Source organism: Anguilla rostrata, chromosome 13 (assembly GCF_018555375.3).
Source record: "Anguilla rostrata isolate EN2019 chromosome 13, ASM1855537v3, whole genome shotgun sequence".
NCBI lineage: Eukaryota > Metazoa > Chordata > Actinopteri > Anguilliformes > Anguillidae > Anguilla > Anguilla rostrata.
In genome coordinates this window covers 41675702-41689580 of record NC_057945.1, presented here as the reverse complement: position 1 = coordinate 41689580, position 13879 = coordinate 41675702, and the positions used below count along the sequence as shown (strand labels likewise).

General features: G+C 45.2%; 2 protein-coding genes across 3 annotated transcripts; one reads left to right on the top strand and one right to left on the bottom strand.

The window, feature by feature from the left end:
• The first annotated feature begins 561 nt into the window (after positions 1 to 561).
• On the top strand, positions 562 to 5842 carry LOC135237235 (interleukin-20-like). The gene is made up of 6 exons (XM_064304121.1): positions 562 to 594; positions 2062 to 2239; positions 3557 to 3619; positions 4246 to 4398; positions 5285 to 5365; positions 5474 to 5842. Exons 2-6 carry the CDS (start codon positions 2066 to 2068, stop codon positions 5567 to 5569), a joined length of 567 nt encoding a protein of 188 aa, XP_064160191.1. The 5' UTR covers positions 562 to 594; positions 2062 to 2065; the 3' UTR covers positions 5570 to 5842.
• A 2408-nt stretch (positions 5843 to 8250) lies between these two features.
• Positions 8251 to 13492, bottom strand: LOC135238366 (interleukin-20-like). Of its 2 annotated transcripts, XM_064306159.1 has the most exons (6): positions 10847 to 13492; positions 10273 to 10429; positions 10060 to 10116; positions 9447 to 9602; positions 8967 to 9029; positions 8251 to 8713 (listed from the first exon to the last, which is right to left on the bottom strand). In XM_064306159.1, the coding sequence occupies exons 2-6, from the start codon at positions 10423 to 10425 to the stop codon at positions 8636 to 8638; spliced, it is 507 nt and encodes a 168-aa protein (XP_064162229.1). In that variant the 5' UTR covers positions 10426 to 10429; positions 10847 to 13492; the 3' UTR covers positions 8251 to 8635. The 2 variants fall into 2 exon arrangements, with proteins under 2 accessions (XP_064162229.1, XP_064162228.1); XM_064306158.1 differs by having other exon boundaries at positions 10273 to 13492.
• Between the last annotated feature and the right edge of the window lie 387 nt (positions 13493 to 13879).

Sequence of the window (13879 nt, the reverse complement as noted above, 5' to 3'; positions counted from 1 at the left end):
GCTAGGGTTTTAATGCAGTCCCTGCTACAATGACCACATCTACAGAGTAAAAATAAGAAATCAGCCTGTTTAAGGCCACATTGCCGCCAGTGGGATTTTATGCTGGCCTGTGTTACCATATGTTAACATGGTCATGTTCATGAAACAAATACACATTTTTCTAATATTCAACCAACTTTACTTGTGTAAACATTTAGTTAGGTACCTCCAAGCTTATTTATTTTCTTCCTTACAAAGACAGATTTTCTCACGCATCACTGCAGAAATTTGAGGCTTCCCTACTGAACCCCACAGGAGAAAATCAAAACACTCAAGGAACTAGAGAAATATGTCAGCATTCTTTTTAAAACAATTAAGAATTGCGCTCCTCCCTTTTCCTGTTCTTCACTCGCGAAATTTCCTTTGAGGTAACTCACCCAACTGTGGAAAGTATTTCCTACTACAGTAAATTCAGACAGGTAAATACCCAGCTCAGCAAAGGCACTTCCAAATTCCCCCAAGCTGCCGTTTCTCCTATATAAGAGAGCAGCAACAAGCATGAGCATCGACAGAGAACTCTTTCGACAGACAACTCAGAACCAACAAGACTCTCAGGTAACCAAAATCTCATTCATACACCATAAAGAAAGACCATTACATCTTAAGCGATTGATGTATGATAGAAATTTTACATTATATAATTAATTTTAAATTATTGCAGTGATAAGTTTTGAAACACACATTTTACATTTTAGTGAATTACAGTGCATACATTGAATATTATTCTGCAGTTTGCTATTCAGTTTGCTATTTAACACTTATATGCACAAATAGACAGACTCACATATCTAGCTGTTTGGAATAACTTGTACAATTTGTACAAATCAGACCTGAGTCAAATATATATTTAAAGTATTTTAATTACTTTTAAATACTTTTCTTTTAGAAATTATTTGAAATACAGAATTTACAAATACTGAGTACTTAAATTATAAAATGTATTGGCAAATACATTTAAGGATCATTTGCATGTATTTGTAATTACTTTCAGATATGTCTTTAAAAAAAAGTTTAATACTGAATTTTCACATACAAACTGCTTTATTTAATGGAATTATTATTATATTACGACATAAGGCCAGTGGTGCAACATGTGCAATTGCATCAAGCATTTGAAAGACTTGAAAATCACTGGATATGCGGAAACCTCTGAAAAGCATTTTGTCTAATTAGAGGACAGTATTTCAGTTTTTTGATGAGAACGTGTCAGGTGACTGCTGATGGCCCCAGTTCAATTGTACTGATTTCTGTTGTTAATTGGTAGCGAATATGCATAGCTGAATTCTACTTTATCAGTGTCTAACCTTACAAAATGTAAAAGATGGAACTGTACATATGGCTGGCAAACGCCCTGACAACAGAAAAAAAGAGGAAATACACTGGAGTGCCCTCAGTATTACAGCTCACTGACATCACATCGAGGGCCACTCACAAACGTTGCACAGAGAACTCTGGGATACCCCTTTCAGTATGAGGCCTACATTGTTGCTGGCTCGGTCATTTCTGTTGTCTTGTTGTCTATCACTGAAATATTTCAAAATATTTTAAAATTGTATTTGTATTTTAATGTATTTTTAAAAGGCTCTAAATACTATTTGAAAAAATATTTGGTTTACTAGGAAAGTATTTATTTGTATGCATTTATAGTATGCATTTTTAAAATACTATTTGGGAACGTATTAGGTTTTCCATTAAAATAATTAATATAAATCGAATACAAAGTATTTCATGTGTAAATGCATTTGAAAATACTTTAAATATGTATTTACATATATTTTCAAACATAAATACAAATACGTATTTGTATTTGACCCAGGTCTGGTACAAATATATGATTGTTTTTACTCCATTAGCTAATGAGACAAACAGAAAAAGTGAATAAAAACAAATAGGATAAAAATGAATGTTCGGCATTCTCCATGTAATCTGGCTTTGCTTTAACCTCTCAAAAGGCCTTAAAGGCTGTGGTCTTGTGCTCTTGATGAAGACTGAAATACAATCTAAGACTCCCTGTGATTCCAGATCAATGCACACAATGGACACCAGGGGGCGCCGGTTCGTATCGTGTCTGCTGCTCTTTGCGCTGCTGGCTTCCTGTCTGCCGTTCACTGCGAGCAGGCAGCTGCACCTGGGGCAATGCGTCATCAACGTGCACACGCAGGAGCTGAAGCAGTACTTCAGCGAGATCCGCCAGAGCATGGTGAGCACCTGACAGCACACCGGCGAATCAGCCGAGGGGCGAGCCCCGCCCCGCTAACACTCACCAAAAACACCCCGCCCTGTTCCTCTGACAGACTGCCGTCTTTAGGACTGCTCGTTATATTTCCGCTCTGTTCACGTTACTGACATAGTTCTCATACCCAGAGCTGGAAAATCCAGGTTCAGAAAGTAAAAGTCCTCCCCAGTATTCTGTTCCAATCACCTGGATTTGCTAATTAGCGCAATTCTACAGCCAAGAGGTAGAACTAATTAGTGAAGTCAGCTGGCGAGTTCATGGGTGGAAGGGACGTACGGCAGGACTTTCTGACTACGTCTATACCTTTATCAGAAAGAGTCATCACTAACATCTCACACAATAGAGATCAGACACACAAAGAATGAGTCAGAGAGCATATGCAGGTGTGATGGCAGTGTCCTGCACCCCTCTGAGGGGGTGGGGCTGGGGGGGATGTCAGACGCCTCAGCGGAACGTCAGTTCCCGCTCCTGGGCCACGCCCACCATGCTGACGTCAGCAGCCCTATGACTTGGGTTCGGATCCTTTCTCTGTACATGTCCCCAGATCAGTTTAGTGACTGGTTCTGACACACATATACCTGTCCAGATCGGTTTAGTGACCGGTTCTGACACACATATACCTGCCCAGATCGGTTTAGTGACTGGTTCTGACACACATATACCTGCCCAGATCAGTTTAGTGACTGGTTCTGACACACATATACCTGCCCAGATCGGTTTAGTGACTGTTCGACACACATATACCTGCCCAGATCAGTTTAGGACGGTTCTGACACACATATACCTGCCCAGATCAGTTTAGTGACTGGTTCTGACACACATATACCTGCCCAGATCGGTTTAGTGACTGGTTCTGACACACATATACCTGCCCAGATCAGTTTAGTGACTGGTTCTGACACACATATACCTGCCCAGATCGGTTTAGTGACTGGTTCTGACACACATATACCTGCCTAGATCAGTTTAGTGACTGGTTCTGACACACATATACCTGCCCAGATCGGTTTAGTGACTGGTTCTGACACACTCAGCATATACCTGGCAGTGTCAGAGACACAGCATAAATTCGGCAACAGTTCCCCCTAGAGGCCAAATGTACTCCCCAGAGGGGACCCTCGCTCAGCTCTGTTTAAATCGCTCCGCGCCATGCAGACGGAATGCGCAGCTGGAATGTAGAGACGGAATGCGCAGCTGGAATGCGGTCACATGGCCGCAGGTTCCTCTCACTGCAGTCTTCTCTAAGGACAGCCTGTGATGCTGTAACTTCTGTTTCTACAGCTGACGGAGGACAGCCATATGGGCCTGAGGCTCCTCAAGTCACACACTATGAAAGATGTGCAGGTATGTGTGTGTGTGTGTGTGTGTGTGTGTAGCTAAACTAAAAAAGGTAGTTGTTGAATCTAAAAGCATAAAATTGTTTTAAACCCACCAGGAACTGAATCCAGTGTGGTATAATGGGTTAAGTTCATGTGTATCAAATAGTGTTGTATGCTGTCTGATATGCACTGATGGTATATTCTTAACTATTAATATAGAAACTAAAATTTGAGAGCTAAATCCTATCTAATAACGTGCTGTTCACTCTATTGAATTTCAAGATGATTACAATTTTATGACACTTGCTTTGGTTTTTTATCCTAACGGTGAATGGGAATCAGGGGCCTATCCCCCATTAATACCACACCTGAGTGATTATCCCCCATTAAGTCCACACCTGAGTGATTATCCCCCACTAATTCCACACCTGAGTGATTATCCCCCATTAATTCCACACCTGAGTGATTATCCCCCATTAATATCACACATGAGTGATTATCCCCCATTAATATCATACTGGAGTGATCGGTCATACAGCTGACTATAGACAGGTGGAGGGAAAAGCCAAGCCAAGTCAAGTCTACAGGCATGACACGAGGAGAAAAAATCAGACCCTTCTCACACCCCCTGCCCCCCCTGCCCCCCCCCAGCCCACGGAGAGCTGCTGTTTCCTGAGGATGCTGCTGCGTTTCTACGTGGAGAGAGTGTTCAGCAGCTACAGCACAGGGCAGTCTCACGTCAGGAGGAGCACCAGCAACCTGGCCAACTCCTTCCTCAGCATCAAGAAGGACCTGCGCCAGTGTGTGAGTACGCTTAGCCTGCACACCACACACCGCACCTCACGCACCCCAACACGCCTGAGAGCACGCTCAGAAAGAGAGGCGTTCCCAACGCGTTAGCTTAGCCTGCACACCACACACTGTACCTCACGCACCCCAACACGCCTGAGAGCATGCTCAGGAAGAGAGGCGTTCCCACCGCGTTAGCTTAGCCTGCACACCACACACTGTACCTCACGCACCCCAACACGCCTGAGACCACGCTCAGAAAGAGAGGCGTTCCCAACGCGTTAGCTCAGCCTGCACACCACACACTGTACCTCACGCACCCCAACACGCCTGAGAGCACGCTCAAAAAGAGAGGCGTTCCCACCGCGTTAGCTTAGCCTGCACACCACACACTGTACCTCACGCACCCCAACACGCCTGAGAGCACGCTCAGGAAGAGAGGCTTTTGCACCGCGTTAGCTTAGCCTGCACACCACACACTGTACCTCACGCACCCCAACACGCCTGAGAGCACGCTCAGAAAAAGAGGCTTTTGCACCGCGTTAGCTTAGCCTGCACACCACACACTGTACCTCACGCACCCCAACACGCCTGAGAGCACGCTCAGGAAGAGAGGCTTTTGCACCGCGTTAGTGTAGCCTGCACAACACACACCACACCTCACGCACCCCAACACGCCTGAGAGCACGCTCAGAAAGAGAGGCTTTTTCACCGTGTTAGTGTAGCACACCACCACCTGAGTATCAGTATCAGTGTGTATCAGTATCAGTGAGTATCAGTATCAGTGTGTATCAGTATCAGTGAGTATCAGTATCAGTGAGTATCAGTATCAGCGAGTATCAGTATCAGCGAGTATCAGTGTGTACGAGTGTGCTTTGACTGACGGTTTACTCTTCTGTTTCTTCAGCATGCTCACATGCAGTGTCACTGCCACGAACACACCAGCCACAAATTTGCAGATATTCAGGCCAGCTTTGATAAGGTAAGTCACCTGACTATAAAGGGGGAGGGGCTTCCTGAAGGATTTGGCAGTGCTTACTCCAGATTTTATATGCGTGGTTGTAACATATTTACCCATGATGCTCTGCAGCTGAACCAGAAGGAGGGCGCGGTGAAGGCCATGGGGGAGCTGGACTCTCTCCTGGATTGGCTGGATGGGTTCCACCATCTTAGGCACCATTCCTGACAGAGCAGAGTGAGGGAATGTCCTCAGCCAATCCGCAGCTAAGAAGGCCATGACCGTCCCATCAGACCCAATCCAATCACTGCACCGCGGACCTGTGCAGAAGCAGAGCATTTAAAAAACAAAAAACATTCATACACTGTCATGGCACAGCGACATATTTAATTAATTAATATTTAATTAAGTTGTATTTAATAATATGGTAATATATTTTAAAACAGTTTTGTTGCCAATAGACTATTTATTTTATGGTTTTTATGGCTCCGGTGCAAGGAGTCTCACCTGGTTAACAAAGGGGGGCGGGGGGGGATTGAGGAGGGGGGTGGGTAGGTTGTGTCAGCTGCACATGAATTCTTCCAAAGGAAGGGAAAAAAATTTAAATACAAAGAAATGTATGTAACAGATGTCTTAATTTATTAACTGTGTTGCTTCTGTGTTTAGGATTTTTTAGATCCTATCTTATAGCTATTTATTTTTTGATGGGAAAATTATATTTTAATTGTGGAAGCTAAGAATTAAAATGTCAAATAAATAAAAACAGTTTCATTTGATTTCTACTTTGTTCTGTTTTCTGTGTGCATGTATTTAAAATCTAAGAAGCGTATTTTGTATGTTTTAATTTCATCAGCTCTTTGTTCTGTTTTACACATGGTCTTAATGGACTGCATTTATATAGCGCTTTTATCCAAAGCACTTTACAATTGATGCCTCTCAGTCGCCAGAGCAGTTAGGGGTTAGGTGTCTTGCTCAAGGACACTTCGACACGCCCAGGGCGGGGTTTGAACAGGCAACCCTCCGACTGCCAGACAATCGGTCTTACCTCCTGAGCTATGTCGCCCCATGAAATGTAGACACTAGGTATCGCACCACCTTTTATACTTTATATACCTTTTAATAAGTAAACAGTTAGTCCTTTGCATGGTTGACAGTGTAATATAAAAGATATCCATATTTATAAGAATGAGCAAAGTATAATCTTTGGATATTTATAAGGAACACAAAGTGTGTGGGCTGTGTGCTATTCTCTGAATGGCCACAGGAGGGCAGTGAAAGCCTACAGGACGGTAGATCTGCAGGAACTGGCTTTGACAGCCCTGCTGAAAACAGGGCAAACACTCAAACACTGCAGATACTCCATCCACACACTGGAACGGAGCCTTAACAGATACCAGACCATGGGGGCCATCCACACACTGAAACAGAGCCTTAACAGATACCAGACTATGGGGCCCATCCACACACTGGAACAGAGCCTGAACAGATACCAGACCATGGGGCCCATCCACACACTGAAATGGAGCCTTAACAGATACCAGACCATGGGGCCCATCCACACACTGAAACAGAGCCTTAACAGATACCAGACCATGGGGCTCATCCATACACTGGAACAGAGCCTTAACAAATGCCAGAACATGAGGCCCATCCACACAGTGGATCAGAGCCTTAACAGATACCAGACCACGGGGCCCATCCACACACTGGAACAGAGCCTTGACAGATACCAGACCATGGGGCCCATCCACACACTGGAACAGAGCCTTAACAGATACCAGACCATGGGGGCCATCCACACACTGAAACAGAGCCTTAACAGATACCAGACCATGGGGCTCATCCACAGACTGGAACAGAGCCTTAACAAATGCCAGACCATGAGGCCCATCCACACACTGGATCAGAGCCTTAACAGATACCAGACCACGGAGCCCATCCACACACTGGAACAGAGCCTTGACAGATACCAGACCATGGGGCCCATCCACACACTGGAACAGAACCTTAACAGATACCAGACCACGGGGCCCATCCACACACTGGAACAGAGCCTTAACAGATACCAGACTGTGGGGCTCATCCACACACTGGAACAGAGCCTGAACAGATACCAGACCATGGGGCCCATCCACACACTGGAACGGAGCCTTGACAGATACCAGACCATGGGGCCCATCCACACACTGGAACAGAACCTTAACAGATACCAGACCATGGGGCCCATCCACACACTGGAACAGAGCCTTAACAGATACCAGACTGCGGGGCCCATCCACACACTGGAACAGAGCCTGAACAGATACCAGACCATGGAGCCCATCCACACACTGGAACAGAACCTTAACAGATATCAGACTGTGGGGCCCATCCACACACTTGAACAGAACCTTAACAGATACCAGACCATGGGGCTCATCCACACACTGGAACAGAGCCTTAACGGATACCAGACTGTCGGGCCCATCCATACACTGGAACAGAGCCTTAACAGATACCAGACTGTGGGGCCCATCCACACACTTGAACAGATCCTTAGCAAGATGAGCCACTCAACAGCCCAGGCAGTTCAGTTTGCATGTTCATTCATCCACTTTGGCCAAAGAGAAGGTGCAGAAAAAGTATGGACTCATTCATTCCACAGTGATTAGTGCTGGGGCTTAGCTCCTCTAGAGGACAGTGGTGAGCACTAAAGGAGCATTACTTCATTGATGGGCACAAAACCAGTTGGACAAATTTGGGACTTTAATTTGGAAATTACCCAGCAGATAATGAATGCATATTGTGCGCATTTAGAATGTACATACACATGTACCCTGTTTTATGAAAGACATTCATGCATGTATGCAGAGGTGTGTGTGTGTGAGCATGCAACATTACTGAACAATGCTAAAACACGCTTGTGGAAATGCAATTCAAGGTTTTTATTCATTAGTGTTTCTTAAACAGTAAGACAGCAGCATTGGTGACAACACGCTTAAAACTGATCTTCATGGCCATGACTGCAGCTGTACCCAGTGCAGGGCAGTGAGATTCTAATCTTCAGGGCCATGACTGCATGACTGCATGACTGCAGCTGTACCCAGCTGTAACTGTCCTGTGGCACATTGTGCCTACTTCAGAAAAATGACTCAAATGCTAAATAAATATCTAGTAGAAACAGCATTTTTCCAGAGGGCTAAAATGAAATACTTATTAATAAATATCTGCAATGCATAAATAAATATAGCACATAAATAAACTGACCAATAACAGGCCTGATACTAAAGTAAACAACAGAGGCCTGCAGGCCAGCTACAGCTGGTGCTCCATCCAGGACAGAAGGATCTCCAGGTCACACAGGGCCTTCTCCACCCCCGCGCCCTGCTCCATCTGTAAATAGACGAGGCGTAGGTCAGGGTTAGGGTTCGTTCCACAGCAGGGAGGAACTTCAGACTGAGCTGCACACCAGCGTTACTGCGGCAACACCTGCCAGCGTTACTGCGGCAACACCTGCCAGCGTTACTGCGGCAACACCTGCCAGCGTTACTGCGGCAACACCTGCCAGCGTTACTGCGGCAACACCTGCCAGCGTTACTGCGGCAACACCTGCCGACCGCTCAACCCCTGCCCACACCTGACGCACCTTTTCAAACGTTCTCCGGATGCTCTGTATTTTCAGAAGAGCGTCCCCTCCGCATTCACATCCCTGTTTGGGGGTAGGGGGGAGCAGGACAAGCACACATCCATTAAAACACTAACATCTTTCAAACCCCGCCCCCCACCCCTCCCTTCACCAGTCAACAGTGTTCTATCAAAATATCATAAATGCTATCCTAAAACAGATTCATAAAACTTGACAGATACCACAGTTACAGTATGAGTTCAACCTGTCAAGTGTCTGTTACACCATGCCTCGAGACAGCACAGGCTAGGAAGCTGCTCCTGTGTTTATGAATCGCACAGCTGGCTGAATTCTGAGTCTAACCAGCTGCTTTCGCTCTTCAGCGTATCAGAGGTCGTCTTTCCGTATTCTCATAAAATAAACTCTAAAAGCTGAAGACAAAGTGCATCTAACAGTGGAAGTGTGGAGCCCTGTTTGTCCAGTCCGGGCCACCGTACTCACACAGGCCTGCAGGTCTTGGCTGATGGTGAAGAAGCTGTTGGCCAGGGGGCTGGCGTGTTTCTGGACCAGCAGAGGAAGCACGCCATTACAGCGGGAGAACACCGCATGCAGGTAGAAATCCATCAGCTCCTTCAGGAAGCAGCACCTGTCCACAGGCTGCGAGGAGCACACAGTCTCAGCCGTGGTGTCATCAGTGATGTCACACAGAAAGAGGAGCAGGTCTGCTTCTACACGACCTGGCTGTGGCCCAGTAAATCACAGATGCTACCAGAACCTTCTGGTACCTCTCCATAAAACCTGACACCCCACACCACCACCCGAGTCCGTACTCGAGACAAAGAGCTACGTAGCCGTTATGCTGAAATATTGAGTTCACAGAACTGCAAACCAGGAACTGCTAATGAACGTGAAGCTCAAAGCAGACACAGCCCAACACTGTCAGCTTCTCAGAAAACGTCCTTCGATGCCTTTTACTCGTCTCCAACCAGGACCTTTTTAGGACACAGTATTCTGACTGGTCCGTTAGCTTTGTCCAAACTAAATAACTCTGCACACGAAAAGACTCTGAAGGACAGTATTTAATAAAAGCTGTGTGTGTCAGTAAAGCGCGTACCTGGACAGAGTTCAGCACTCTGTTCGTAATGATGGCAATGTCTGGATCCCCATCGGACTGAAAGAGAGGAGATTTAAACAAAGTCAAACCACCGCAGGAGTCCCAGAGCTGGCCAGCATGGAAACTTCCACTGGCATTTCTGCAACATTTACTCAGAGCGTGAATAAAGGAGGAACACGTCCGTGGGGAAGACTGGCAGACCCCTGTACTCACAACGTGCTGCAGTATGGCAGTCAGGTGCTTGCTGAGCTCGTGCAGGCGAACGTTGGCAGCGCAGCCCTGAAGCTGGACTCGATGGAACGGTTTAGCCTCAGCAGGGAGGAGGGCGAGGAAGCAGAGACAGAGAAGAGAAACGGACGCGTTCATGCTCCTGTTGGACAGAGAGGCGCTCCGGTCAAACACCATTATCCCAGGAAGAGCAGCACACGTCCACTCTGAACACATCTCAATATAATCCCACACGTCCACTCTGAACACGTCTCAATATAATCCCACACATCCACTCTGAACACGTCTCAATATAATCCCACACGTCCACTCTGAACACGTCTCAATATAATCCCACACGTCCACTCTGAACACGTCTTAATATAATCCCACACGTCCACTCTGAACACATTTTAATATAATCCCACCAGTTACCTCCGCATCTCACTCCAGATTAAACAAACTACGGAATGCACATCTCTCAGAAACAGCCCAAAATTATGTACTGTATTCAACAGACAGTGAAAAATGGCACATTTTAATATCTAGCTGTTGCGTGTACAGCGCAGAGACTACTCACAGGCTTTCTTCTGAAGAGCAGACAGTAGGTGAATCTTCCAGTCCTGAGACTTGCTCTCCAAACCCCACAGGTACCCATTTTATAGGGTTCTCTCACATCCAGGGACATATTACAGATGCAGCTCCTCATTTGCATTCCGCTTTTCCTTATTTTTATTGGGGAGTGTCTAGAAATTATACATTTACATCATCTGTGCAAATGCATGTACATACAATGGAGGAAGTGTGTATTCATGGAGTAATTTCTTATAAGTCAAAAACAATACGCTGGCAGTAATTCCCCCAGCTGAAAAACATTTAGGCTTTTACAGAAAAGAATGTATGAGGAAATAACTCTGCTCTGCTGCAGGGTGACTCGTATCCAGGTAGGGGAACAGGTGAGGTCAGGTTGATGACTTCATCACCGACCTGTTCCAGAAAACAGTGCATAACACTGCCCCTGCTGGTAAGCAGGTGAAAAGCACTTCATGCATTTAAGGATTAGGATAAATATTAGTAAATATTAGCATGTATTTGTATATGTCTAGAAATATTAAATTCATCCACACCAGTGCCTGCCATAAGCTTGTTTTATGGCTTGATTTGAACCTGTTTTATGGCTTGGTATGGTAACAGTTTCATGGCTTGGTATGGTAACAGTTTCACGGTATTGTAACAGTTTTATGGCTTGGTATGGTAACAGTTTTATGGCTTGGTATGGTTTTGGTATGAATAGTTGTGCACTTATATATATGCTCCTCTCTTGTAACTTTTTAGATTTTTGGCCTTACTGCCTTGTGATTGGGCCTTAGTGTCCACTGTAAATTTGGCGTTGCACAATTCAGCCTTGCCCCTAAAAATGGCTAAATCTGAAATCGCTGTGAATGACAGCAAAATGGAGAGTGGACACTGACACTGGTGAAAGAGTACAATTAAAAAATTTCGAAGTTTCTGAAATGTTTCATAACTGAGTTCACCGTGTTTCCTCAAAATACTTCCTTAGATGCACATTGCATAACATGGCTGCGAGGAAGGTGAAGAAAAAACTACGAAAACTATTAAACTGTTCGTGTTTCCACTTCTGCTTTTCTAGTAAAGCCACAGGAACTGGGCGGCGCCTCTGTTTGCATCACATTGTGAAACGAGTTCCAACTGAAAAATGGAATATTCAGCTTTGCTTCTGCCTGAGGAATCACACGTGTGACGTCTGACAGGTAAAACAACGAACTCTGGAAACACTCATTTCACCACATGAACAAAAATGTATTTGTTTCCCCTTAGAAATGTTAAAGTACCTGCCCAACTACATCAAAGGCAGTCTGACTTACTGCCCAAAATTAATTGAGCTACAAACACAACTCTGCCTCACCATCCTAACTATTGAATACTACTAAAAAAAACATTGAATAAAATATTTTATGTCCTTTCTTGTAAAAATAAATTCAAAATCACATAAGCAAGCAGTAAGACAAATTCACACAATAACACAATAATAGAAGTCAAAATTCTGTGGTTTTCTGTGGAAAAGGTCAGCGAGTTTCGTTGCTGAAATGATTTTATGAATGAAATTGGGAGGAAGAGGAGGAAGAGTCATACGCTGAGGGACACCCCAGGGGTTTGGACATAAAGAATGTTGCTGCAGTAATGTGGTTTTCTTTTTTTGGTAATGTATACAAACGTGGCTTTATTAAATAAAAAGGGAAATCGACATCTAGCAACTGCCTTATTTACTCACGAGTACTAACATGAACATGTTGAAATACAAGGTGTAATTTGTTTTGTTTTTTTAACGAATTTAATGATTTTTTCCACAAACAAGTGAGCAGTGAATGCAAATTTGTTCACGCATACATAAAGTGTATCTCACAGAGCGATATAAAACCACTATTTATATAGTCTGTTACAGCTTCTAAAGATACAGTCCAACTCCCATTAATCTTTGCGCTGGCTCCATTCTGCTTTGCTCTCTCTCTCTCCATGACAATAAAGACATGTCTGATACCACACCTCACAGAGGAAGGCCTGGGTAAAACATGACTGCAGACTGAATTACTGACCCAATCAGCGGTGAGATATTAGGGGGAATTGGCCATCTTTGTGTTTTTTCACTCCATTTTAACTTTGCACACAAGGCACAGAGGTCTGTGGAGCACGGCCCCGGTAAATACATGATTTGGGCATTTTTAATACATTCATGCAATTCATTCGGCACAAATGATTTTCAAACGAAGTATTTGGATTCAGGAATGTACTTGTAAATAGATCTGTAAAGTATTTGTACGTCAACGAGGTATTTCACATACAGTACTTTCAAATGACCAGTATTTGATTTCTGAGCTGTGATCTAAAACGCATTAATATTACTGGTTAGTGTGCGTACTATATCATTCAATAAATATCCAACACTTGTTCCGGCGGATAAATCCAGCAGCAACAGGAAGTGAACTTTTGGCACTGAAGTAACAGATCTGTCAGGAACTTCCACCTACATCACTACGCTGACATTACGCAAACATGAAACATGTCACAACAAAGGACTGCGCTTTATTCTGGGCATTTCTCACCTGTAATTCAGGTATCCCTCACATAACACATTTCCCCTCCAAGGAATCCACGTTCACTGCCGGCAGTGAAGCTCAGAGGCTGCCTGATAGCGCTGTTCCCACTGTCCCCTGTCCCCTGTCCCCTGTCCCCACTGTCCCCACTGTCCCCTGTCCCCTGTCCCCACTGTCCCCACTGTCCCCTGTCCCCACTGTCCCCACTGTCCCCTGTCCCCACTGTCCCCACTGTCCCCACTGTCCCCCACTGTCCCACTGTCCCCTGGTCCCCACTGTCCCCACTGTCCCCACTGTCCCCACTGTCCCCTGTCCCCACTGTCCCCACTGTCCCCTGTCCCCACTGTCCCCTGTCCCCACTGTTCCCACTGTCCCCACTGTCCCCTGTCCCCACTGTCCCCCTGTCCCCTGTCCCCACTGTCCCTGTCCCCACTGTCCCTCCCCCTGTCCCCACTGTCCCATGCCCCTGTCCCCACTGTCCCCACTGTCCCACTGTCCCA

Excerpts from the sequence above, each read along its gene's own strand:
- LOC135237235 (XM_064304121.1), top strand. The coding sequence starts at position 2,066 with ATGCACACAATGGACACCAGGGGGCGCCGGTTCGTATCGTGTCTGCTG. Across the intron at positions 3,620-4,245 it reads ACACTATGAAAGATGTGCAG|CCCACGGAGAGCTGCTGTTT; the intron begins GTATGTGTGTGT and ends GCCCCCCCCCAG. Across the intron at positions 4,399-5,284 it reads AGAAGGACCTGCGCCAGTGT|CTTCAGCATGCTCACATGCA; the intron begins GTGAGTACGCTT and ends ACTCTTCTGTTT.
- LOC135238366 (XM_064306158.1), bottom strand. The coding sequence starts at position 10,503 with ATGTGTTCAGAGTGGACGTGTGCTGCTCTTCCTGGGATAATGGTGTTT. Across the intron at positions 9,603-10,059 it reads GAGTGCTGAACTCTGTCCAG|CCTGTGGACAGGTGCTGCTT; the intron begins GTACGCGCTTTA and ends TGCTCCTCGCAG. Across the intron at positions 9,030-9,446 it reads GCCAAGACCTGCAGGCCTGT|GGATGTGAATGCGGAGGGGA; the intron begins GTGAGTACGGTG and ends ACCCCCAAACAG.